This window comes from Heloderma suspectum, chromosome 1, assembly GCF_057233095.1.
Source record: "Heloderma suspectum isolate Gila_16-S chromosome 1, 16-S_ref, whole genome shotgun sequence".
Taxonomy (NCBI): domain Eukaryota; kingdom Metazoa; phylum Chordata; class Lepidosauria; order Squamata; family Helodermatidae; genus Heloderma; species Heloderma suspectum.
In genome coordinates this window covers 248,346,429-248,374,361 of record NC_139458.1, presented here as the reverse complement: position 1 = coordinate 248,374,361, position 27,933 = coordinate 248,346,429, and the positions used below count along the sequence as shown (strand labels likewise).

Genomic DNA, 27,933 nt, shown 5'->3' with positions numbered 1-27,933 from the left:
CCTTCGGGGCCAGACCCCCCCCCCCGGGTTTCTCCTGAGGATACGGGGAAGAGGGTCACGTTTGAACCCCCGACCGTCTCTCCTCCCCTCCCCCGCTCCGCACCAAGGCGGCCCGCCCGCCCAGCGGCGCTCTCCTCACCCCGGTGCCGTTGTCGCAGACGACCACCTTCCTGCCCAGCGAATCCATGTTCCCTCCTCGCAGGGCCGAGCGAATGACTGGAGTGAATGACGCTGGGTGGGCCGCTCCCCTCCCCTCCCCGGCAGGCCTCTTCTTGCGCTCACAGCCCCGGAAGGGAAGCGAAAGGAAGCAGCCACCGACCCCGCCCGGGCAGGATCCGCCTCCATGACCCGCAGCAGACTGCGCCGCTACCGCCCTCTCCTTCCGCCATGGCTGGCAGGCCGACGGCCATCCAATCAAAGCCTGGAGTCTTCTGCCAGAGACCATCTTCGCCTAAGATGCCCGTCGCCGCTGCCCTTGTGGTCCTTCTCCCCCCGCTTTCGGCTGTTGCCATGGCAGCGGCTGCGGACGCTTGAGCCATTCCTTCCCTGCCGTGCAGCAGATGAAGCATCTGCTGCTTCAGGGGGGCTAAGTGACTGACAGCCTCCAGGAGGCTATGGGAGGTGATGATAGTGACAGAATAATAATAATAAAAATAATAATAATAACAACAACAACAACCACAACAACAACAGAAGGACCTCCCTAGCTTATATGGGCAAGCTGCAGGCGCAGCCCCTCTCCATCTCACGCATCTTCATGCGTTTCAGGGGAAAGGCGACGCTTTTCTGTAGGGACGGTCTATATACAGAGAGTCTATAGTATAGACCATTATGCTATTCACAACATACCCCCTGGCTTTAAAAAAGCAGTCTCATGGCCATTCGGACATCCGTTGTATTCCTATGGCCATTTGCAATCTTTTCAGGGCCATTACTTTGTTTATCGAAGTTGAGATGTTCACTGCAATCACTTCCCTTTGTCTTTAGACTTTTTAAAGGACTTTTAAAGGGAAGGTAAAAGTGGGGATGGAAAAAGAAAGAGAGAGAAGCAGAAAGATGCTGGAAGAAAGAGAAGGGGTGGGTGGAGAGACAGAAAAAAGATGGATATGTACAACAAAAATTAAAAGTGAGTCTCATGTTTTAGGCTGGAGCTAGTTGATGAGTACTTAGGTCTGTACTCAATGTTAGTCTAACTTAAGTCCATTCATTTCAACAAGTCTAAGTAGGACTAACATTAGATACAACCCCTAGTTTGAAAGACTAGTACCCTAAGAAAAATACTTGCATAGGGAGAAATACTTGCCCCAATGGTGGGTTTTGGGACTCCTCTGCCTCAGTTTCTCTCCATTAAATGTTCTAAATGTAAGTGTGCTCCTACGCTCTGACTGTAGTGAATTTCTAGCTAAATACTGTGACATAAGAAGCTACCAATATTATCCAGGTTCCATAGACTGAAGAAAGCGGAGGGGTGAAGGTGACACACACTCCAAATCTAACAGCCACAAAGGAAAGAGGAAGCACTTGTGACGCATGCTCTCTTCTGTGTGGGTGGTCCATACTGACCTGGTTCGGACAACACGACAGCCCCCCCCCCCCGTCAGTTAATTAACCCTCAGGGAACTGTGGCATGTAACATCCATCATTATGAATATGCAAAGCCCCCTGGGAGCTGCTGTAGCTTGTGTCATGCAGTGGGGGTTATTTAATGGTTAAATTACCCTCGTATAACTCACAAGCCCTGTTCATGCATAATATGAAGCCATGATGGTTAGGGAATTTGTGCAAACCACGGTGGCTTAGTATGTTGGTGCAGGGGGGAAAGAAAAACCTGCTAACCATGGTTCTCAACCACCCTGGCTAACCACCCCCCTGCAGCAGGGTTAAGGGGTGGCTTACCATTACATGTGGAGGGCTCCTCAGTGGTTAAAACAGGCTCTGGGTGGTATACAGGCCACAACCATAGAGACAGTGGCCTAGAGCATCCCATACTTCCAGTGACACTATAGCTGGTGTGGACTTTCTCTATGGTCGCTGGTGCATTGTGGCAGTCAGAGCGGCTGGCCCGCGTTTTTGTGGCATGAGGGCCGCTGGAATCATTGGCGTAGTGGCAGGAGAATGGTTATGGTAACTACAGAGGGGGTGGTTACAGGAACCACGTGGTGCCGTGTGGTTCCTGGGCATGTGTCAGGCGCATGTGTCGTGGTTTTGCTAACCTCCTCCCCTCCGTAGTTACTCTAACCACTGTCCCTCTGTGTGAGTTTGAACAGGGCCACACTGAGCGTGTTCAGACGACTATGGATGTGGGCAGGGTAGACTACCCCCACAGCAATGGCAGGGCCTCTACCCACTGCAGGGGAGCCTGCCACTCAATCGTGGAATTGCGTGGTTCCATTAACCCCCTCCCTCTGCAGTTACCAGCTGAGTTTTCAAGCATTGTTGCCCCGCATTCCGGCGAGCCTGCAGCCGAATCAGGCTCCTGGCAGCTGCTCCATAGGGAAAAGCAGGCGTGTGAACATAGACAATGTCCATGGTGGCTAGAGCATTTCCCCCATGGGGGGACTGCTCTAGCCTGCAAACTCTATGGTTGCAGCCTCCAGCCTCCAAGCCCTATTTTTTCATCCACAAACCCCACCACATGATACAGTAAGCCACACTGGGGGCCCTTAACCCTATTGCAGCAAGTGGGTCATGGGCATGCTTAGTGTGGGGTTCACTACCCCTCCTGACAGGGGAAAACACCCTCCAGATGCAACACTAAGGCATTATGGGTAGATATTTTACCCCACCCACTGTGGCTTAGCATTGCATCTGAACAGGCCCAGTCAATTTAAGGGTTATGCAAGCGTTGTTTAACCCTCAAATAACCCTGCCACCTGGGTTCGGACAACACAGCAACCCTCGGCTGTGGCTTGTAAATTTATAACTGTAACCCACAGATGCCACAGCTCCTTATGGGTAAACTAACTCATAAAGGGCTGTCATGTCATCTGAAGTGGCCTATTGGGTATATTTAGTAAGTGGAAAACACACCTTAATGATGGTATTAACACTGTGAAATCTGTTTTGTATTTTAAGGCAATATGTTTTATGTTTTCTAAATAGGAAAATGAGGTTTCTGAGTGGTTGAGGAAATACTTATTTTGAAGACCTCACTTTTGTTTGACTTGCTCACAGTAATCCAGGAATTCCTTGTGTGCTTAATGTAACAGAAGTATAGCTATTTTACTCTGTCAAATGTTGGAGGGTAAGCTATTTGCCAAGTCATGAAAATGTATGCATTTGAAGTGAATTCAAGACTAACGTCCTTTCAACTATCAGTTCAACTATTATCAGTAATAACAATCCACTGTGGAAAATGGTGTTTTACAAATAAATAATACAAACACCTGGCATACTAAAACATACATGTTTCATCCTACATTAATGATTATTCCACTTGTACTCTTGATGCTTTTGAATGCTATTTTTCAAATGGAAATGTGAAATCTTATTCATACCAAACTTTTTTTAAAAAAGAACTTTATTTTTTGAATTTGTATCTAGATATTGAGAATGATGAAGAGACAGGAAGATTTGTAATAGGACGAGGAGGCTACCCAAACAAAGATGGTATAATCCAGTGTGATGCAGCAATAATGGAAGGACAGACTGGGCATTTTGGAGCTGTAGCAGCTTTGCATGGATAAGTATTATACTTTAGTATGTGTTGTAAATAAAGATGCCCCGATTTTTAAAATTGAAGTTTTAAATTGTAACAGCAGTATTCTGCTGTAGTTAGGTAATCTATGGAGATGCAATGTAATCCTAAATTGGGAGCAGGCAATGTGTAGCCTGATCCTATGCCAAGTTAGATGTTTTTCAGCCCATTGAAATAAATGGATTTAGATACTCCTAACAATGCATAGGCTTGCAGCCTTGACTTGACTTTTCTTTACAATATTTCTCTATCCTGCCCCACCATACCTCCATACCACCATACCCACCACACCATACCCACCACCCACCACCTCCATGTGCTCTCCTCTGTATATTGTGATATGTCACTTTGCATGTTTTGAATGATAGGAACCTGAGAAAATAATACCTACAATGACCTGAGAAGTTTTAAGGGTACATTCATACAAATAGTTTTTTCTGTAATCTTCTCCTGTACACATGAAGATGGGGTATAGTCCACAATGTGTCCTGTCATCATTTGAACTACACTTCCTAATCTTTTTGTAGAAGAGTTTGTGGCTGGGTTCACACAACACGCTAACCCATGATGGTTTATTTTCTGGAACAACCCATGAGGAGTTAGCGTGTTGTCTGTGGGATGTTCCCCCCACCCCCATGGTGGGTTATTTTCCCCAGATAAGCCACCCTGAGAACCCACAGTTTGCAGTAAAGGTTATTTTACCTATGTTGGGTTAGCGTGTTGTCTGTCACGCCAGCATGGGTTACGGAGATCACCTACAGAGCTGCTCAGCAAGAGTGGCCAAAAACGCTATTGCCACTCTACTCCTCTCAGGTGATCTCTATTCCTGCCGCAAAGGAAGCTGGGATACCTGCCTGGCTGGGTGAGAGGAATACAGGAGGAGGAGGGGCGAGGGGGTGAAATAAACTACTCTGTGTAGCTTGTTTGCCTGATAGTCTGACGGGAGCACAGTAGGTTGTTTGCATAACCTCCTACCCAGCATAGCTTGCCACCCACCATAGGTTAGCGTAATGTGTGAACGCAGCCTCTATCTTATTAAAGAGAATGCCCCCGCCACACACACACACTAGCACAGGGGTAGCCAACCATACATTTGGAAATTTGAGAAACTGTCTTGGGCACAACTATAAAATGGCTGCCATATATGGGCATGGCAGTCATAAAGGACAAATAACCTGCCCAGAGACATTCATGGAAAATTAAGATGGCAGCAGCTAGAAGCTTCCACTTCAGGTTGAAGCAATCACAGTTGCCAGTAAGAAAATATAAATATAAAAATTGGGAGAAGCAACGTGTCTTGGTGGACACCAAGGAAGGTATCTAGGGGCACATTAATGCTCATGGGCACCATGTTGTCTATCCCTGCACTAGCATGTACCTCTTTTATGAGATATCTTCTTTCGAACTTTGGACACCAGCATTGCTGATGAAAGCAATTTCTGAAAGCATTCAAAGTTTCTTCACCCCTTTCCTATTCAGAAGGGTTTCTACCCTTCTCAAGAATAATATGTACCTCCCAGTTGTAGATAGTGAGTGTGTGTGTGTGTGTGTGTGTGTGCGTGCTTGTTTTGCTTTGTTTAGATTACTGTAGACATACTACCACTCTATACTTTTCGTCCATCATGTTTGTTCAAAGCAAAGTGATTTCTTTCTGAGAGCCTAATGGTTTCGTGTGTTTAGCTCTTTATATTTATATCATTACGTTTAGCCATAGCACTCAATTCTTTAAAAGATTCATGGGATGAAAGCATTTTAAATTATATTATTTTTGCTGATTGGAACTTCATTTGCTGTAACACGTAAGGTCATGGCTCTACACAGTTTTCTGGTTGGGGATGATGCTGTGGCTTTTGCAGAAGACCAAGGCTTTATTGTGGAAGAGAACAGAAGTATGATGAGTAAGCAGAGTACTGAAGCTTATTAGGTAAGCTCTACTTTGGCCCAATATTGATATGAATTGGTATATGTGGAGGTAGAAGAATTCAAATCAAGAATAAATATTTTATATATATGCATGTATAAATGGTCCTAAAATTAAAAGAGTGAGCATTCAATTCAAGGATGTCTTAGCTTCTGCTCCTCTCCAGTAGGTACCATTCACCGGGATACAATTTACTACCCGTAGCTTTTTGGAGTATGATGAACTGGTACTTCTAGGGCTCAGTAAAGGATGTGGAAAATTCTAAGAACGAGTTTTGGAATGACTTCATGGATCATCATCCAGACTCTTGCCAAAATGAGAAAATCTGCCATCACGCTCTTGCATGTAAAAGTGTCCTTCCTAACCCTAGGGCTGGGTCAACTTAGTACACAAAAAGTTAATTAAAAGCCTGATACTATCTATGTTTACTCAGAAGTAAATCCCATTGATTTTGGTGATATATTTTCAGACAAGTAAGCTTAGTGTTGCAGTACAATTAAGACATTTGTGCCTGCTTGTATGTATAAACAAAGTATGCATTTAGTATCTTAAAAAATAGCATGAGACTTGTTCCTGAAGCTAAGTAAAGCTCACATTTTCAGAGCTGCACACTGATTTTGAGTGCTTCAGTATCTTGCTACTGACTTTTCCTCCTCTATAGAATTCTATAGTTTTATTGGACTGGTTTGTGGCTGCAGTTGTCTGTTGTAAGTTTTATTTTCTGCTGCTGCTTGCTGTTTTTTTAGAAAGTTTGCTGCTGTTATTGGGTTTTTACCATTTTTAATACCTCATTGGTTTTTATTATGTGTTTTATTCTTGTTCGCTGCCATGGGAGGGCTCCTGCTCTGAAAGGCAGCCAAGAAATATTTTAAATAAATAAACATATAAATATTGAGACAGAGGCATATAGCCCCAGAGAGCTTGTTAGAGAATCTTTAGCATCATTGAGCCTCAAATCCCATTGCTTAGCACCATTCTTGATCTGTTTAAAATGTGAGCTTCCTTCTCAGTTACATAACTTCGCAGAGAAGTACATCTCACTTTGGAATGCACTGAACCCAGTGATCTTACATCTGATTTGCAAATATTCTGAGCACCCAAAATTCCATGAATCAATATAAGTCTGATGGACCCCCTGAAAAGTCACGTATTCTTGCTTTAGTTCATTCTTTGAAATAGAAACTCTGGCGTTAATTCCATGGGTTGCATCTAACGTTAGTCGTACTTAGAGGAGACCCACTGAAATTAATGGAACTTACGTTGGTCTCATATCGAGTACAACCCACTGAGCAGTACCCAGCGGGGCTGCTCCACCTCCACTGGCTCCGCTGCACTCACAGGAGTGACCACTTTCACAACAGGACTTTCGCATTTCTGTAATAACTCCGGAAACGAACAGAGATGCTTCTTTCTGGATGAGGACAGGTCAACGGATCGCCTTTCTGCAAGCTCCACTGACCTGCCCCCTTTCGGAAACGAGGATTTCCTTTTGCTTCAGGTTATTTTTAGAAGCGTGAAAGCCCCACTGTGCAAGCAGTTCCTCCCACAAGCACATGGGCACACTAGGATACTACCCATTGGATACAACCCAGTGTATCTGATAGAGAGTCATGGATTCAGTTCTACGAAATTAGTAGCGTGGACTGTATTCAGATATCATATTAAACAAGGTTGATTCTTTTAAGGGACATAATATAACAGATGGGAAAGAAGGAAAGAAAAATAGGCTGCACTATTTCCCCATTCCTTCTATCCAGAGTTAGTGCTTCCTTGGTCTATCCAGCATGAAGCTACCTGGGAAGTTATGCTGCTTCCTAAAGGGGCAGGAAAACTCTGCCACTGGTTAGGTGGTAGCCTTTCACAGGCTCTTAGTTGGTGGTCCTTAGTTTAGGCCAAAGGCTAAGAAACCACATATGTAAAGGAAGGCAGGATATCTGGGCTCAACTAGCCCCCTTTGATCCGCTGCCCCCTCCTCTTGATGCCAGTTCAGCCAAGCCCGGGAGGACACCCCACCTCCTCCTCACCCAATGGAGGAGATGGTAGCCACTGAATTTAGCTCTGACCCAGGAAAGAAATAGCAGCAATAATTTTGAGGTAGATATTTATTTACAAGTAAGGGACAAGGAAATGGGAAGAGAAGTAAGACAAAGTACAGTTTAGAATTCACCAAAGTACCAATTCCCCATTTGGAAACCCAACATAAACTAAAACAAGAAAAGACTACATAACCCTAGTCTACTCACACCTCCGAGTAGGATCCTTAGCTCATGCCAGTGCTCCAACACCTTCCACCCGGACCAGATGGAAACCAAAGGACAAAGAAGAATGGCTGCTGGTCTCTTTTTATCCTGTTCCAAACCCAGCTCCTCCCTCTTTCATCCCCCCTAACTTCCCTCAGGGAGAATGAGCTGGGTTTTTCACACCTCTCCAGCTGTGCTGGCCCATGGCAGGCCAAGCTGGTTTACTACCTTGAGTCCCTGATAAGGCCTCCGTCCTGGCACCTTTGATCCTGGCATGCCCACATCTCTTCCTCCCTCCAGGTGGCCTGACTTGTAAATCTTCTTGCATGATCCTACTCCTTCCTACCATAAAACATAATCTAAAACCATGCAAAGTAAAATTAACTCTTTCCCACCACACCTTTGGCCCTGTGAGGCGTCTTCCTTGACAATATAGTACTTAGGAATAACATCTTGTGAAAAAAAACAGTGTGACATACAGTTTCAGGATATAATTGACACATATGCATGTGATTCTGATTACTCAACAGTGGTATACTTGGAGAAAAGCTACTATTACAAGTGGGTGGTATTTGATAGTATAATTCATTCTAATCTATCATTTTCTATAGGAATATCTAGAAAATGAAAAAACCTTGAAGAACCATGATACACTGGGTAAATAATATTTTACCAAAATAACACTTTCATGGGTCTTTCTATATTCTTTTTGTAATTGTTGAGCCATTGCTGTGACATTTTACAATTATTTGTACACCCCAGGATTTATAGAGGCAGTGCTGTAATGAGTTAATGATTATGTATTAATGAGTTACACTTCCAAATTATCTGAAATAAAGTCAGGAGCTGACATAAGTCAGAAATAAATGTCAGCAATAAAACAATCTGGGCTGCTTCAAACAGGATGTTTCTTACACAGATTGCATTTGATTGTAGCAAACCATGCAGGCCTTCATACAGGCTGCCATATATGACAATAGGATGCACACCTTTTTACTGTGTGTACATGTGCTGAAAGCTGCATCAAAATAGATGTGTTAATTTCTCAGATTACAGTGTACACGGGAGTAGGGGTTTTCCTGACATCCATCTAGGCAAAGTAGATTTTAATATTCAGTGCTTTTTTGTTTAAATACAGCCTCATTAAGATTGCCCATATAATATCCAGAGAACTTCCACATAAGTGACACCCAGTGCCAGGGAACTGCCCTGGGATCATGGAAATCAGCATAATTTCTAATTAACACTCCTAACTTCTCTTTCAGTAAAGGGTTAAATGGTAATGGTGTATTAAGGACTCCTGTAGTGTCATGTGTAGAATATTCTCACTAGATCTTTTACGTGAGAGCCTGCAGAAACCTGGAATCAGCTTGTGTGAATTCTGCTGCCTAGTATAGTACTGGGGCATCCATTCTGAAAAATCATGTTGCTAAGGTTTCAATCAGTATTCTGTATAAGGTTTGTATGCACTACTCTTTGAGTTCCTTAATTTGGCCTCAAGAGGGTGCTATGTCTTAATAAAAGCCAAAAGAAAAATTGAAGTGAAGATGATCTCTAAAGGAAATGGTGACAAGAACAATGTACTACATCTCAGCCTTGAAATAACTGAAAACCTCTCGGCAACTGCTCCAATTCTGGTGATGGACAGGGCCTACAAACTCCATTACAAAAGGCAATACAGTTGCACTGAATCTTGAAAGAAATGTAAAATAATCACTTTACCATGAGATGTTTGTTTATTGTACTATTCCTGGGCTAAGTTGTAGTGCAAAGCTATGGCTTGTTCTAACCATAGTTAATAATCCAAACCATGGTTTGAGCTTTCAGATGTACAACAGGCAAACAATGGTTCTGAGCTGCTTGTCTGCTTTTCTTCAGGATTTGGATTCGTAATTTCACTCCAATCTCTGTGGAGCAGCAGCTGTTTCAGGCAGAGCAATGGTCCTAACTGGTTTGTCAGTGGTCCTTAACAGCAAAGCAGTTCATACAATCTGTGATTTACAAACCAGATTCAAACTGTGGTTTCATATCCTGTGGTTTCATATTTCTTGGCTTCAAACAAACCATGGTTTTCTGTTATGGCTCAACCCAGTCTACAGGAGGCTTTTATTGGGCACTGGTGATTGGTCACTCACAGAGGTTTGTGGGTCCTTTACATGACATTGTCAAACTCCAGGGTCTCTCCTGTGCTTTATAACCTTTATCTTTGGGGTGGGGGTTAAGATCAGGGAAAGTCTGGCATTTTTTCTAGAAGCGCGATGAAGTGCTGCAACAACTGTGTGCACATCTACAATTCTGCTATACCATAGTGCCATTTAGTGGCTGTATAATGAAACATATAGAACTTGCAGAGAAAGGAAATCCCCACCCCAAATAAAAGCACGTATAAGTACATGTAAAAGAGCTGACCTTAATCCCTCAAAGAATCCGGAAGCAGAAGCCCTGGTAAAGTTGCAGGATAAAACCCTGGTGTAGAGAAGCCCTATACCTGTAATCAGCAAATAAGTTGGGATGAAGTACTTTTAAGCTTGCCTAGTTCAAAACATCTGCTATTAAGGTAAGTTATCCACTTCAGCTGGCTTGTGAGTGGAGTCTACTTTTCCATTGCACTATATAAATTAACAACAGTACAACAAGGGCTTTCCAGCCAAATGGAATAAACAGACATCCTGTGCAATAAGACTTTCCCCTCCTCTCCCTTGCAGTATCCTATGCTTGCTTCCCCAAATCTTCTCTGGTGGGTTCTTCGGCCTTCCAGAACAGATTTTGAAGGCGCACAGGAGGCTGCAGGAAAGGGTAGGAATAGCCATTTTCCATGTTCCATGGATGGAAGCTGTTCTGTTGGTAGGATGGACTAATTGGATACTACCTTGGTTTTGCTGGACATGAAAAATGGCTTTTGAAGCCTTTTAGCCTAAATTGCTTATAATTAAAATGGTCAAGACAAGCTTCAGCAGGTCTCAAGATGTACTCATATGAAACAGGGCCAATATCTAGATGGCAAAAGCAAAAACTGTGTTTAGGAGTTCTAGAAACTTCTTTGGCCATGAAATTATGGAGTCTGTACTTCTAATACAGAACTTGGACACTGTTCAGAATTCTAAGGATTTCATATTCTTTTTAAAATGAAGACTCTAAAGTAATTAAAAACAACTGGTTACCTTTCTCACCGAAAAGACCAAGAATAGAAATAAAGAGTAGAAGAGGGAGGAGGGGACGCTTGAAACCTGACCCTACACATGTTTACTTAGAAGTAAGTCTCACTTAGTTCAATGGGACTTACTCCCATGGGAGCATGGGATTACAACCTTATTCACTCTCCCTGTTCCTTATGATTACTGGCCCATTTACCTTGCCATTCTTTCTTAGACTCTCTCTCTCTCTCTCTCTCTATATATATATATATGGGTCCTGTTGAAATAATGGGAATTACTCCCTATAAGTATGGCAGTCTTATAATGTGTAGACAAGCAAACTGTTTTTTTCCAATTTAGGGTGCAATCCTATGCACGTTTAGACAGGAAAATGTCCTACAACTCCCAGGATGCCCCAGAATGCTGGGAATTGTAGGCCTTTTTTCTGTCTAAAAAAGCATAGGATTGCATCCTTTACCAATTCGCTATATTTGAGGGAATTTTGTTCGAGTCATTCATGACCATGAGGCAGGTGAAACTATGAAATGTTCTAGTAAACTGTTTCTCTTAGAACTGCTATAAACAAACCAGTGTCCATATATTTATTATTATTGTTGTTGTTGTTGTTGTTAATTCAATTTCTGAGTCATTAGAAATTCTGAGTCATTTCTATAGCCAAAGCTCAGGGCAGCACACATAACAAAAACAATAAAACCAATGATAAAACTCAATAAAATAATTTGTTTTAAAAAAGAAATAAAAGAATCCAAAGTAATCTCAAAAGAAGAGATCAATATCCAATCAGCTCAATTATGGAAAAAGATAATTTTAAAATTCAACATTAAACATATCAAAAATAAAATGAACAACAGTTAAAAATGCTTTTAAAGTTCCTGGAAGAATAAAAAGATATTTTCCAGGTGCCAAAAAGTCAACAAAGGATTGCCAGACAGACCTTGCTAGGGAGGGCATTCGACATTTGGGGGCCACCACAGGAAAGTCCCACTCACGAGTAGCCACCCACTGAGTCTCACTATGTGTGGGCACTCAGAGCAGAGTCTCAGATGATGATCTCTGGGCATGAGCAGGAACATATGGGAAGAGGCAACCCTTTAGATAGTGAAGCCATGATGGGGATTATAGGTTAACACCTGCTCCTAAAATTGGGCCCACCAACAAACTGGGAGTCAGTGAACATGGCACAATACTGGTGTAATATGGTCATAACACCCAGCTCCAATCAATAACTTAGCTTCTATATTTATTTATATTAGCATTTATATTCCACATTATTTGCTAAAAAGCCATCAAGGCAATGGGCAACAGTTTAAAACAATAAAAAATGTAAAACAATCAAAACAAGAGCACTAAAAATGGTAAAACATTGAACTACACATTTTAAAAGGTTAAATTGAAAATATGTGTCTAAATTGAAAAGATGCACTCTCTCGGCCTTTAGAAAGTCTCAGATGATGATCTCTGGGCATGGGCAGGAATATATGGGGAAAGAAAGGCCAAAAGAGTGTGGGCCAAATGTAGTTCTTGAGGGGAAACATTCCATAGTTTGGGAGCAATACAGGAGAAAGCCCTTTCACGTGTGCCTGACAAATGGGCCTGCTCTGGTAACAGTGCCCTCAAAAGGCCCTCTCCTACAAATCTTAATACTTGGACAGGTTCATAGAGAGATAGGTGGCCCCTTAGATGGTCAGGTCTTAAGCCATTTAGGGCTTTAAAAGTTAAAACCAGCACCTCAAATTGCACCCGGAAAGCAACTGGCAGCCAGTGCAGGTCTTTCAGGACAGGTGTAACATGGTCCCATACTGTGTACCAGTTAGCAGTCCAGTTGCCACATTTTGCACCAATTGACCCTTTTGGACACTCTTCAAGGGCAGCCCCAAGTAGAACGCATTGCGATGGCCCAAACATGATATAACCAAAGCACGGACTGTTGCCAAGTCAGACCAATCCAGGAAGAGTTGCAGCTGGGCACCAAATATAACTGTGCAAACACTTTCCTTGCCACTGCCCACCACCTGAAGATCCAGGGGCAAAGTAGGATCAAGGAGTGATTACAGTTCTGTTCCCATTTTATTCTTAATGGGCCAGTATGTAGGAAACCTCTTGAATTTTGAAAAGAATTTTGTAATTCTTGAGGAAACCTATTTACTGCAGTATAAAATTTCTCTGCTAGGGTTGCTAAACTTTAAATTGTTATATTTTCACTTAAATTCTCTATGATTAATTTCTAACTGTTTTCTAACTGTATACGAACTGAATCTAATGTATTCATGAACTCTTAATGGGCAAGGAAGTCCACTAGCCTTTACGTTAAACCCAGGGAGGAAATACTTGATTTTAGTGTTTGTGTTAAGGTATTTACCATTGATATTTTCCTGTTTTCATTTGAATGCTTTAGCAGAATAGAGATAATGTTAACGTGTGTGTGTGAGGGAAAGCAACAAAATGGAGAGATTTAACTCAAAGCATCTAGGAAATACATATTAATTACATTAGCTTCCTAATTAGTGTAAGCTTCTGCCTACAAATCAGGTGCACTTGCTGTTTCCAAAGTTTAATCTGCTGGGATTGTCCTTCTTTAATTTAAAAGATAATTCATGATGACAGTTTAGTGTTCTAGTTTATGAAGCAATATATTGACTATTTGTGCTACCATCTGCTAGGTAATCATGAAACAACAAATTAATTTCTTTGGGCCACTAGAAGGAGTTTTAACCTAACCACTTAGCTGTCTTGTTGGTTAAAGGGCAGCTAGATCAGCCTTTCCCAACCCAGTGCCCTCCAGCTGTGTTGGACTACAACTCCCATAATCCCAGCCACTATGTGTGTTCAGGATTACAGCAGGCTATGTCCAATGTTATATGAGGGGTTTCTGCTCATGCAATAGGACTTTCCCTTGCTCTGCTCCTCTGTGAATCCCCTGTCTGCCTCCAGATTTTCTCCAGAGGATCCCCCAACCCAACAGAGCAGATTTGGGAGGCATGCAAGGGGATTTAAGGGGGAGCGGGAATCTGTTCTGCCAGTGCTTTCCATTCCATTGGTGGATGGCCAGCACTGGATACAATCTACCCTTAGGCTTATGAACAGGTTTCCCTCCTTTAAAAAAAATCCTTAACAGTGCAATCCCATACCCATTTACCTGGGGGTACGCCTCATTCAACTCTGTGGGAAGTCTGAGTAGACATCTATAACATTGCACTTTAATAGATACAACTCCCACCTTCTGTAAATACTTAGCTGTTTGCATATTCCTCTCATAAAGCAGCTGTTCGCATGACACAACAGCCCACCATGCGTTATTTAACCCACGGTGAAGCTGGGGCATGTCCTGCTGCCATTTTGAATATATAGCCATGGGTGTGGGTTATGCAAGGATTGAACAACCTTTGCATAACCCATGCTCTGTTTTAGGGTTATGTGAGAGTTATTTAACCCTCACATAACCCACGTTCTCTGGGTTCCCTGACCCTGGTGCCCGCAGGTGCTGCAGCTCATTGTGGGTTAAATAGCCACGACAACCAGTGGCATGTTGTCCGAACCCGTTCAATCATTTGTAAGACCAGTTTGACCACAAACATTCAAAAAAAAGGAAAGAGCACATATACTGCAGACAAAGAGAGCCCCATCACACAAAATTTTGTTATGTTCACAAAATGCATAAAGGGCAGACACACAAATTGGTTTTGATAGTTCTGCTGGTTTTGAGATAGGTTCAAGGACAGCCTCAAGTTTATACCCTTTCTAGCCTACTGTGTGCTAGATAGGTGACAGAGTGTAATTGACTTGGGGTGAAGTGGGAGTGCCATCTGGATTTTATTGTAATCCCTAAGAAATTTAAGAGATGTGTTACTAGGTGAAATCCAACATCACGTGAGCAGAAGTCTACTTGCTCCTCCAACTCTGCAGACCTCTGCGCCCCTGCCCCCCAACCTGTTCCAAAGGGTCCCTCAACTCTCCAAAGCAGATTTTGAGGTGGGGAGGGAGATTCCAGGGTGACAGGGGAATGCCGCTTCCCCATTCCAGTGATTGAAGCAGTTCTGTGAGTGGGAGAACTTAATTGGACACCTCCCACTGTTGGGTTTTTTTATAGTGAAATTTTACTTCATACAATTTCAGATGCTAACACATGCATTTCTTTGGGGCAATATTTCTAGTATTTCTCAATAACTAAACCCTGTTACTTTTGTCTTTTCACTAGTTTTTATTGCCTTGGATATCTGTGGAAACATAACAGTTGGTAAGAGGGAGCAACACAGACTAGAAAACTGTTCAGCTTCATGCCTAACTTATGTCACATACAACTGCTGCTAGTTGATTTTGTGGGTCTTCTCATCATTTGAGGTAGAAGGGCAGGTAAAGAGTTTTTATTAATTTTTATTTATTAATTTTTACATTTTATAAACCGCCATTCATCTGCAAGGAATCCCAGAGCAGTGTATATAACTTTATTTTAAAAAGTAACAAAAATACAATATAATAATGTTAACATTACAAAATAAGAGGCATAAAACTATTCAAACAAACAAATCAACCAATTAAAACATTAAATGCAAAAAGAAATGTTTGTATTTGGCTCTGAAAAAAGCAAGGTTGGTGCTAATTGCATCTCCCTCCAAAGTTAATATGCTTGCTCTTTGGAGGGGAGAGGGAAATGGAAGCTGCCATGAGAAAGCAGCCATCTTGGTTAGTATTTACATTGGAGTCATAAACACCTTAAAAATTAGACCCTGATTAATTGCTAGCACTGAGTAACATTCACAGTTGGTGAATACAACAGAATTAATTAACTGAAAAGCTGAGTCATTAATTTTTTGAAAAGGAGGTAAACTAAGTACAGGAAAGATGTTGTTGACTGTGGGGTGTGGGTTGAATAAAATATACAATAAATGTTCAGTTAGCTCAACATTTTCCCCAATCTCATGTTACCATTCCTACCATTGAAAATAGAGGTTACCAAATCAGAATAACTAGTAATATTTTCTTGCTTTAAAAAAATCTAGGAGTTTCTACTTCTGGAGCTCATTTTAAATATCCAGGAAGAGTGGGAGATTCTCCACTGCCAGGATGTGCCTTGTATGCTGACAAAGAGGTATGCCGAAATGTCCCATGAACTGTATGAAATAAAAGGATGGCAGAAATTAACATAGCTTTTGAAAGAAGCAACCATGTATTTGTTAGCAGATAGGTGTCCTAGATTTCGTAGTTTACAGAAATCAGACATAGGTCAGATAATGGACAGCTAAATCTATAGCACAGGTAATTCTGAAGTATTTAGGACTTCTGGACAGAACTTATTTATAAATCACACATTCTCTGCCTAAATCCATATTAATGTAATAACTTAGGCCTCTGTCTAAAGTCACCTGAGTCAATGCACATTTAAACATCAGTCTTAAAAAGATAAAACTATAAAATGCAAATCCAAAAAAATCTGACAAAAATCAGCTAAGAACTCCTAGAAGCAGAAGTCAACAATAATACTCCTAAAACAGTAACTTGAGCAGTAACAGACTTCTGCTCTAGTGCCAGCAATAGTCACCACTTTGATGCTGGAAACCTGCATGTAAATTGTCATGTAAAGTGGCTGCACATGTGTGTCTCTAGGACCAGCAGTACTATTCACTTTGCTATGGAATTAAGTTCATAGAAACTCAAATATTGAGAAGAAAGAATATTTAAAATCAGTGGGAACAATTTGCAAAAATATAAATAAACAGAAACAAGAAATGGTTGAAGAGTATCCCGTGTGGGAAAGGTAGCAACCCTATTTCTTTAAAATAGCCACATTGTCCTCAGAAAGGCTGTAGTTAACCCGTGTAGTCCATGTGTTCATCTCCACCTTATTTACTCTTTTAGTTCCTTCTCTCTGAGATGGTGGAAAATATAATGCTTTGAAATAACAAGACCTAATGTGCTAACAAAAATTATGAGGAGTTCTGTCTCCAAGTTGAATTTCTAAGTTTCTTCATTGGTGTGAGAATCATACAAATAATTTGTTGTTACTTCTAAAGCAATATATTTCTTTCTTCCTAGATAGGGGCTGCAGGAGGTATGTATTAGAAGTCATCATCAGAAGACTTGTATATCTTTGAGTGTGTGTTTAAATACATTGATGCCTACATAGAGGCTAGAGTATTGTAATGAGCTCTACAAGGGGCTGTCTATAAAGACGGGTAAGAAATTTCAGCCTGAACGAGTGCTTGAACATGATGATCAGGGTGAACAAATTGAGACTCAATCCAGAAAAGAAGTTACTGTTGGTTGGTGGTTCATCCATCTGAGTGATGAATGAGTAATTAATGGTGTTCAACCTGTTCTAGATGGAGTCACATCCTCCCAAAAGGATCAAGTTTGCAGTCTGGGGGTGCTTATTAATACAGCATTTTCATTACTGGCTTAAGCGACCCCCAGTGCTCAAATTGCCTTTTATTAGCTATGGTCGATACGCCAGCTTTTACCTTACCTGGATGGAGATAGATTGGCCACAGTTACCCAAGCTCTAGTAACCTCCTCTTTAAGCTACTGTGGGGCTTCCTTTAAAAATGGTTCAGAAACTGCAGTTGTTCCAAAATAGGGCTGCTAGATTACAAACTGGGACTGGGCAGTCTGACCATATTTCTCCTGTGCTTTGTCAACTGCACTGCCTTCCAGTCCATTTCCAGGCCTAAGTGCTGGTTTTAACCTTTAAAGCAGGGGTGCACAGGCCACAGGGAGGCCCCCAAGCCCTGTTGTGTGGCCTCCCAAGACCCCAGCTGTGGTCAAGAAACCACCAGCACCAAAAAACCTGCAGCACTGCAGTACTAATGATGGTAAAGTGGGGCTGGAGTTTTGGGGGTTGGGAGGAGGCTGCCTCTGCCCTCCCTGCGATCCTGAAACTACCCCAAAATGGCTGGCAGTGATCAGGTCAGGGTCACTGGTGTGACTTTCATGCAGCCTAGTGGCATGTAAAGCAGCTATCACTTTGGGGTCACTGGGGTGGGGTGGGGTGGGGCAGGGTGGGGGCTTTAGACTCCTTGTATCTCCCACGAGCTGGGATACGTATGTCTGGGTGTGAGTGTGTATGAGCGTGTATGCACACTTGTGTGGCTGCCAGTGCCCCCCCCCGCCCCCACCAACACTCAGTGCAGCCCTCAGAGGCAAAAGGTCCTGCATCCTTGCTTTAAAGCCCTAAATGGCTTGGGACCAAGTTATCTGAAATACCATCTTCTCCCATATGTAGGGATGGACGAAAGGGACTTACCTTGCCCCGCAGCTTGCTTCACGGTGGGGGGGAGGCACTTCGGTTCTCCCCCCGAAGTTCAGGCGAGGGGGGAGGTGCCCTGCCTCGCCCGGCCGAAATTCAGGCCGGGGGGGGAGGCGCCCCATCCCTTGCCGGCGAAATTCAGGCCGGGGAGGAGCGCCCCGTCTACCCGGCCGCGAAAAAAAAAAGTAAAACACACACACACACACACCCGTGATAGGCTACGTAACGATTTGCGTAGCCTATCACAGCTAGATTTCCAAAGTCAGCCGTGATAGGCTACGTAAATCGCCACGTAGCCTATCACGGGTGACTTTGGGGGGAAAAAAAAAAAAGCGCGTACGCAAATGGCGGCACTCCATGGGCGCCGCCATTTGCATTCCTTATTTTGGCACGTCTAGTCTACGTAAAGATTTACGTAGACTACGGCGAAAATAAGGGCAACGCAAATAGCGTTCCCTTATTTTCGCCGTAGTCTACGTAAATCTTTACGTAGACTACCCCTGTCCAAATAAGGAACGCAAATGGCGGCGCCCATGGGGCGCCGCCATTTGCATACACGCTTTTTTTTTTCCCCAAAGTCACCCGTGATAGGCTACGTGACGATTTACATAGCCTATCACGGCTGACTTTGGAAATCTAGCCGTGATAGGCTACGGAAATCGTCACGTAGCCTATCACGGGTGTGTGTTGTTGTTTTTTACTGTACTTTTTTATTTTGTAATGGCGGCGGCGGCGGCAGCCGGTCGGGAGACCGGCCGCCGCCCCCACCCTGCCAAACTGCCACCGGGACCCACCGCCGAGAGGGACATTCGCCGAAGGTAAGTGTCATCCTGGGGGGGGGACTGGGGGACGGCGGAGAACTTCCCCAACACTTTCGGGGGGCCGAATGCGTCGGCACTCGGCCTCCCGAAGATTCGTGGAGAAATTCTCCACCATCCCTGCCCATATGTGCCTACCTGAACCTTAAGATCTTCTTCAGAGGGCCTATTCCAAGTGCCCCCGCTGAATGAAATGAGGCAAGTAACTACAAGGGAGAGGGCCTTTTCAATAGTCGCACCCCAGTTCTGGAACAGCCTTTCCGGAAAGTTTGCCTGGTGCCATCCCTGTGGACCTTTTTGCCTCAGGTGAAGACTTTTCTGGTCACCCAGGCCTTTTAAATAACTCATGTTGACTGAGCCTCTCAGATTTAAAATCTGTGTTTTTAATTTCAGGGTTGTTGTTGAGTTTTGTTTCTTGTTGTATTTTATATTCATTTTGGTTCTATTTTGTATCTAAATTCTTTTAACATTTTACTTATTCTAAGCCATACAGAAAACTTTATGCTATGGGGTGATGTAATGCCTGCTCCTAAGGGCCTTGGGATGCAAGTTGTGAAAAGGCGCAGAATGGAGAGGAAAGACAGCCAGATGATTGCAGCCTGTAGATCAAACATTCCATGTTGGATGATTAAAATGGGAATTAAGGAGAAGAGCACATTTACCTCCCCTCCACCCAGCAGTCTTTTTCTTTGTTTTAGCAATACACACTTTTCCTGATCTCACGCTTTGACCTCACTGTGCTTATGATAGGTAGTGTGTTCCTTTCTACAGTTGCTCCAGCAAGGTCGTAGCAAAATAGTTTCACTTGTTTCCAAGCTGCTTTTACACTAGAGCTGTCTAGCAACTGGCTTTCCTGGGCCTCTGAAATAAACTTTCACCCAAAGAGCTTTGGGTTCTCTTAATATATGGTGGGCACAGTCAACGTTGGGAAAAAATGTTCTGTTCCATTTAAAAGAGTAGTTAAGAGCCTGCTAAAATCTTACATACTGAAAGGAATGAGACTTAAAACCTAAGCTTATCTTTGGTGATATTAGGCCCATTAAAATTACTTAAATAATAATTACATAAAACAGATGAATAAATCTATGCAATATGGGCAGTCCTCTGCTGCTCCTGCAGTTCTCTAGATTATGCTAACGTTTAACTATAAACATGCAGCCTAAACCATTTTCTGAGTTTTATTTTATCCAGCAGTTATAAGCTGGAAGAAGGTGAAATCCCAATATTTTAACTTTTTTTGGCCTCAAAAATACTATTTTTACAAGACCTCAATATATGTTCCAGTGTGAACTGTTCATCTTTAAAAGAAAACCTGATCTAGAGAACACAATTGGCATGTGGATAATCTATACAGGAGGTGATCCACATGCAGACTATAGGATTCATTCAGCAGTACAATAAGCATATGCAACCAAATACATCACTAAATGTATCCCATTGTGGGAAGCTGTGCACTGCAGCATGTGTGCAGCCCTCTACTACTCCTGCATTTCCCTGGATTGGGACTAGTGGGTGGCTATCAAGGAGAAATTAACATTTAAAGACTAAACATTTAACAGAGGAAATAAAGCATGGTGCTTTGTGAGAAAGCACCAGCCATATTAAAGTTGTATCAGATTCAGAGGCAACACAGTCGCACTTTGTTCATTCTTAATGTTCTCTATGATTCAGTATTGGCCCATATGTTTGTCTCTATTGCTTGCACATTCTCTATCCTTTCTGTGTAAATATGCCAGAAGCACTGACATCTCGCCTAATGGGGGACACATTGTTATTAAAAAGGTTACTTGCCAACATTAATTAAAGCCTTCCAGGATGTGTATCTCTGCTGGCAGAATGTGTGTCCTCAAAGCCCTGTACTGTGTTCCTGCAAATTAGGTAGTTAGAGACAGATTCTTATACCACCGACTTGCCAGTCTTGTGCTATAATGTTTTAATCATGTAAGTTAGATTCAGACTCCTTCAATTAGTACTTCAAAGAGAGGTAGTAAGAATGAATTTGGGGGTGACATACAATCTAAAGGCAATATAGTGCCCTCCTTTGTAAGAACTTGCCCCTGTTAACTGTTAGTGTTATTGTTAGCGTATTTGGCAATGACTACCTGTTAAGTGCAACCAAATACTGTTCTGTATTGCTATTCCTGGCTTTTTAAAAGGACGGGTCACATCTCTGCACTTATTCTAAAGTGGTTTCCATCAGTTACATGGTAGGGAGGGCAATCCTACGGCCACTAGACAGTGTCTAGAGGGCCATAGGATTTCTCGGTTCCCCGGAATTGAGGTTGGAGCCAGCACTCTGACCGCAGTTTCCAGGAACCGTGCTCCCCACCACCTCCCCTACTGCCTTGTAGGTGGCATGGTTCTTGCCGGTCTCCACGTTTGGAAATGGAGTGTGGAGGGAGTGAATAGGGGGCATTCTTAGGGACAGTGAGTGGAGGAGACTGCAGAAGCCACTTAAGCAGCTTTCTACGCATCACGCATCTGCCCCCCCCCTACTCTGACGTGCCCCGGCTAGACAGTCCAAATTGCCTGTCTAGCCACAAAAGCAGGGCAGGTGGAGCACAGAGGAAAGATCCCCTCCATGCTCTGCCCACCCTGCATAGGATAGTCACCCGCCTCCAACTCCGGAGGCAGCCAACTACCCTGGTAGGATTGTGTCCTTAAATGCTGAATACCACTTGCAAGATGTAAATGCAGCAACGCCTGATTAATGTTGAGGTATTTGACCTTGTAAGGGAATGTCATCAGGTACTAAAAAAATTAATAAAACAGAGTTGACCTGATCCAGAGAAGGCTCCCACATGATGCAACAGCCCCCATGGGTAAATTAAGCCACGCTAGGCTGTTATGTCATGTGAACCAGGTCAATGTGTGGTACAAGAAGAATGCTTTGTATGGATGGATGTATTGCAATCCTATTTTCTTATTTCTAGTTGAGGTAGAAGTTAAGACTGCACAGTTTTTATCTTGTTTTCATGTAGTCCTGTTAATGAAGGAATATGTTCCTAATTTATCATCAGTGAGTTTTAAGCTTGCCTGCTTGAAGCAGAGTGGAAAATTTAAGGTAAGAGGGACATATGAGGTGAAATGATGGCAGTTAAGAATATCATTGAAGGTAGGGGTAGGCAACTTGTAGCCCTCCAGACGTTTTGGCCTACAGCTCCCATCAGCCCTAGCCAGCAGAGCCAATGCTGAGGGATGATGGGAGTTGCAGGCCAAAACATCTGGATGGCCACAAGTTGCCCACTCCTGATTGATGGTGAGGGAGAGAGACTGCATACTGGGAAAAGGAAGCAGCTCCCAACCATAATTGTAGGAAACAGGGTGAACAGTCTTTACATGGCACATCCCTGCAACACAGGTGATTGAAAAGATAAGAAGAAGATGTAGGCAGGACCAGCTGGTAAGCAAAAACTGAAAACACCAGTAGTCACAGTTAGACTGGGTTCAGATGACACGTTAACCCATGATGGGTTAAGTAACCCACAATGGGTTATTCAAACCATTGTGGGTTATCGTGTCGCCTGTCAGGAATTCTTTGACCCATGATGGCTTATTTGCCCAAAATAACCCACACTGATAACCCACGATCTGAAATAGGGGTTATTTAACCCACTACAGCTTATCATGTCATCTGTCGAGTACCATGGGTTATATTTCTCGCCTACAGAGTCATGTGGCAAGAGCGATTCAGCTGGCCGCCCTTGCTCTGTTTTTTGCGGGAGTTCTCTGTTTAATGGAGACTCCCTGAAAGTTTGCTGTGATGGGGCAAAAAGTGAGCATTTTCCCCCGATTCCCCTATTTTCCGCAGTTGCCTCTGTTCCTTTCTTTTTCTTTTTAACTTTTGCGCAATTCCATTTTTCCGGGAAAGCATTATATTGCTTTACTGAATGAGCGATCTTTCAGACCCCCAAGGTTTTACAGCCACCATACCCTTTTTTGTGCACTTGGGATTTTTGCTCCTCTAGGGCAATTGCACGGCGTTTCTTGGTTGGATCGCGTGCCTCTTCAGTGGGGGAGGCTGTGTGTGAAGTTTTCCCCAGATCCTGCAAACCCCCAGCCTTTAAAGCCACAAACCCCTTTTTGGTGCACTTGGGATCTGCGCTGCTGGGTTAGGGATCACGCTGGGTTTGGCTGGCGGATTGGGTGCCTCTGGAGTGCAATCATCCAGCACTATAGATGTGAAACAGCGCCACTGCTCGGGTGGGAGAACTGCAGCAGGACAGGGGGCAGGGGGGTGAGTCAGATTGCACACAGTAGCTTAATAAGCTACTCACAGTAGGTTATTAGCCCGTTTGTGTGGTGGGGGACAGATAGGTAGTGCCGGCGGGTCACATCGGTTCTTCACTCCTGTACTTTTATTGGAGCCAGGTCCCAGCCTGCTGCTGCGGGGGCAGACACAGTGGGAGAAGGGAGATGAGGAACGGAGTGCGGGCATTTGGCAGCTGCCTCTCGCCTACCATGCAGAGCAGAGCCGGCCAGACAACGGGGGCGAGAGAGGGAGCCTGAGGGAGCTCTGCAGCCCCAGGGTCACCTGACTCCTGACTGGGATTCTAGTGGGCTTGATGTGCAGATGTTAGCAGGGGATCATGTTTTAGCACCACGCAATGAAAAGTTTTCACCTGCTGTTCGTTTGCACATCAAGGTTGTCCTTCAAGGCTCAGCCTGGGGTTGGATCCAACCTCTCTGGATGACAGTAGGATCCTAAGCTTGTTTACTCAGAAGTAAGTCCCAGTGTGTCCAATGGAGTTTACTCCCCTGCTGAGTGTAGTTATGCTTGTAGCCTTGTAGGGCAATCCTACTTTTCTATTCAGAAGTACCATTTTGTTATGGGATTTATTCCCAAATAAGTGTGTATAGGATTGCAGCCTTAAAGGAGTTGTGGGTCACTGTAGATGAAGTTCCATTTATTTTAGTGGGGCATTGCTTCACATCTGGTTGCAATGGCTCTTCATAATAATAATTAATGATAAACTCACTGGAAAAGACACTGATGCTGGGAAAGATTGAAGACAAAAGAAGGGGACGGCAGATAGCATCACCGAGGCAATGGATATGAACTTGAGCACACTCCAGGAGAGAGCAGAGGACAGGAAGGCCTGGCGTGCTATGGTCCATGGGGTCACGAAGAGTCGGACACGACTTAACGACTGAACAACAACAACAACAATACTATATTATTGTTATTACTACATGTTTCTTGAATTAAAAAGGACTAGCCAAATAATATTTTCTAGCAAGTTGCTGGATATGACTTCTCTGTGTGTGTGTGTGTGTGTGTGTGTGTATGTGTTTTCTTTTCAAATGGAACTTTTAATAATTCTGAATTAGGGTGACCAGATACTCCAAACAAAGTAAGCGACTGAAAGCTCATTTGTATTGTATAATCGTACAAGGGTGCATAATTTTAGAAGGGGGCGTGGCTGTGACTATCACACCTGCACTTCTGAATTTGCCACTACACTACTGGTGGGGGATCATGGACTAATTCACAAGTAAGTTACTATGAGTAGCTTATTAACCTATCACGGGCTATTGTGATGTCCAAAAGCAGCCTTGGTCTGGCTGGTGAAAAGGACAGAGGACTTAAGACGATTATGTAAACTTGTTATTAGTATTGTACACCACCTAGAGTGGCCGGGTAGCCAGCCAGATGGGTGGCTAATAAATCTAATAAATAAATAAAGAAGAGGGACCAACCCCAGCTCCAACACCTTATGCTGTAGTGATAAGTCCTGCCCATTGGCTGATCACTAAGGCCTGCTAGCCCTGTTAAACATTTGCCCAGCCTCCTTTGGGCATGAAAAAGGCTTTCTTAGGAATCTAAGAAATACCATGCACTATATTTGCTGGGCTGCTTTATTATGGATCCTTATGAAACCCCTTCCTGAAAACTATCAAACAGGGGGCTAGGCAGGTATGACCAATTTAATGGGGGGATGACGACAGCCTTTTAATCAGCTGCACAATTGCCCACAATAATTGTTTATAGTAGAATTCTGAGATAAGAATTTGTCTTATGCAAGTAAACCTGCTGAATGCTGCAGATAAATGAAATTAGGACACAATTTTGTCCAGGTGGCATTTCTTGCAGGGTTGAACCTTCATGTTGCCCTCTGATGAATAATCCCAATTATGCCTGGCGGTACTGTATGATTTCATGTATACCCAGATATAATAAAGGGCAAAGTGCTGCTGCTTTTATACCTCCGTCTGTTACCAATTTAAGCTGCCATGAGGAGGGAGGAATTAGAACTTGCTTAGAGATATGGGGTTGGATCCAGAGTTAGTCAAAACAGTTTAAACACCCATTGAATTCAGTGAAATTCATGTTAGCCATGTATAACTGAAGTTCCATTTATTTCACTGGGTCTATACTAAGTATAACTAAGTCTGGATCCAACACTATGGAATATAAATGCGTGGCTAAAGAAAGTTGTTTTGGACTTCATGTTTATCTTTCAGGGCTTGTCTCCTATGAATGTATGCCAGAGTGTTGTCCAGGATATCCTCCAGCGAACAGAAACAGAAAATAAATTTGAACTTGGAATCATTGCAATGAATATGAAGGTACAGGACAGACAAGTATATTCTCATGTTTTCCTGATTGATCATGCCTACGATAAATAATGCTCCAATTCTATTCCTTCTAAATATGAGATAATGTAGTAGGCAAATCTTTGCATTTGATTATGACCACAAAATTTATTTAGGGTGCAATGCTATGGCTGCTAGACAATGTCTAGATGGCTATAGGATTTTTTGGTTTCTGGGAACTGAGCTCAGAGCCAGGACTCCAAGCCCGGTTCCCAGAGACCTCACTCCCCACCCCCTCTGCTGCCTCCTCGTAGGCAGCACGGTTCATCCCCAGCTCCGCGTTCATAAGAGCATTGTGGAGCGGGCAAAAAGGGGGCGTTCCGGGGGCAGGGAGGAGATTGCAGAAGCATCATTATGATGCTTCCTATACACTGTCCGCCCCTAGCGCCCCATACCTAGCTAGACAGCTGAAATCAGCTGTCCAGCCATGAATGCAGGGCAGCTAGAGCACAGAAGAGAGGATCCCCTCCGTGCTCTGTGCGCCCTGCATTGGATAGTCGGCCGCCTCTGAGTTTGGAGGTGGCCGACCATCCCCATAGAATTGTGCCTTTATTTTATATCCCACCTTTCCACTAGGTGGTTAACAATAATAAAATACAGATAAAATGTTACATAATTAAAAGAACCACATCAGTTAAAACGCATGAGTCTAACGCAATCAGTTAAACATAAATACAAAAAACAGCACCCACCAGTTAAAAAACTAGTTTAATAAACAGGATAGCTCAACAACCAAAAGCCTGGGTGAATAAAAATATATGTTTTGTCAGTGGAAGGACAATAAAGATGGAGCTAGCTTTGCCTTCCTTGGCAGGGAGTTCCAGAGCCTGGGAACAGCCATAGTTTATTTTTTTATTCAAACTACTTTAATACAAACCTCTCCCAAAGCAGCATACAAAAGATCATGACGGCCTGTCCTGTTAGATATTCATAATGATTCCTAATATTCATTTGTTGTTCATTTACTCCTTCTGAATTTCTGACATTAGGGAGAAGTTGGAGCTGCTACATCAGTGTCATTCCCTGACTGCATCTGGTCACAGGAAAAGAACTCTGTAGAACAATTGGTGCATGAATGCTAACAACTTTGAACAAATCAAGGAAAAATGATCCTGTATCACTTGCATTCACATTCTGAGCCATTTCCATTTTAGTCCTTCATTTTCTAAGTCCATCTTAGTTTCATTTTCCTGTGCAACATATGTAAAGTATATGGAGAGATTTTTCTTCCAAGATGTCTGGATTCAGTCACACAGTGTACAAGAGCTTCAGCCTCAGCTCAAGCAAGAAGAAGTTGTCTGTTAGGGCCAAACCAGACATGAAAATGTGTAATTGTGTTTCACACAACTGTTTGTTTTTTATAGCAGCTGTGGGATGGGGTTGCACTGGAAAGCGTGCACTGAAAGAGGGTTTTAACTCTTTCCCCCTGTGCTGTGAACCTGACGAACCCTATGTCCACCCCCCAGGTACTATTCACTCAAGGAAGAAAGCTGCCATTCGCACCAGTGACAACTTCCCTCCCAGGCCAAATAGCAGACTCAGTTTTGATGTGGCCACTGGAAAATGATCACAATAGATCTAGTTATGGAGGGTGTATAAGGCTGTAAATGTATTGTTTTCTTCTTTTACTTGCATATTATGCTTATACTTTCTTTCCCTGAGAGGTGTTTTTTTCTTAAAAAGAAAGGTATATTGATGCTTTCTGTTAAATATTAATTTAAAATGCATTAAAACCATGCATAAACATCAGGTTTCCAGTTTACATAGAGACATCACAGGTTCGTTTTCAAGAATGAATGAAACCTATGTATTAGGATAAACCATTTTGATAAATTTGATAGACTTTACACTGTAACCAAGAAGCTTAGCTGTTCTGCTGTTTTTGTGATGTGCCTCACACACCTTGATTGTAAAATCTCCATTTTGTCCTGGACATCTGACTAAGCAAATGTTAAAGATCAGCCAGAGCAGAAGAGGTATCATTTACCCTTGCTTTGTTGTTCAGTCATGTCCGACTCTTCATGACCTCATGGACCATAGCACACCAGGCCTTCCTGTCCTGTGCTCTCTCCCGGAGTGTACTCAAGTCCATATTCATTGCATCGGTGATGCTATCTAGCCATCTCATCCTCTGCCGTCCCCTTCTCCTTTTGCCTTCAATCTTTCCCAGCATAAGGTCTTTTCTCTTCGCATTAGGTGGCCAAAATATTTGAGCTTCAGCTTCAGTATCTGTCCTTCCAATGAGCACTCAGGGTTGATTTCCTT

The 27,933-nt window shown here is 43.1% G+C and overlaps 1 protein-coding gene and 1 pseudogene across 3 annotated transcripts in view; one reads left to right on the top strand and one right to left on the bottom strand.

The window, feature by feature from the left end:
- The window catches only part of ACTR2 (actin related protein 2), a 43,697-nt gene extending 43,409 nt beyond the window's left edge, over positions 1 to 288 (bottom strand). For both annotated transcript variants that reach the window (XM_084823646.1, XM_084823637.1), the window contains exon 1: positions 140 to 288. Coding sequence is in view for 1 of the 2 variants with exons in the window: in XM_084823637.1 (XP_084679763.1) it covers positions 140 to 187 (48 nt within the window). In the remaining variant the exon portion in view is untranslated. The remainder of the gene's footprint in view (positions 1 to 139) is intronic.
- LOC146358934 (uncharacterized) lies at positions 226 to 27,403 on the top strand (annotated as a pseudogene). The gene is made up of 9 exons (XR_014784273.1): positions 226 to 235; positions 457 to 621; positions 3,544 to 3,682; positions 5,471 to 5,621; positions 8,470 to 8,515; positions 15,209 to 15,247; positions 16,011 to 16,099; positions 25,537 to 25,641; positions 26,658 to 27,403. The product of XR_014784273.1 is annotated as an uncharacterized LOC146358934 (transcript).
- The last annotated feature ends 530 nt before the right edge of the window (positions 27,404 to 27,933 follow it).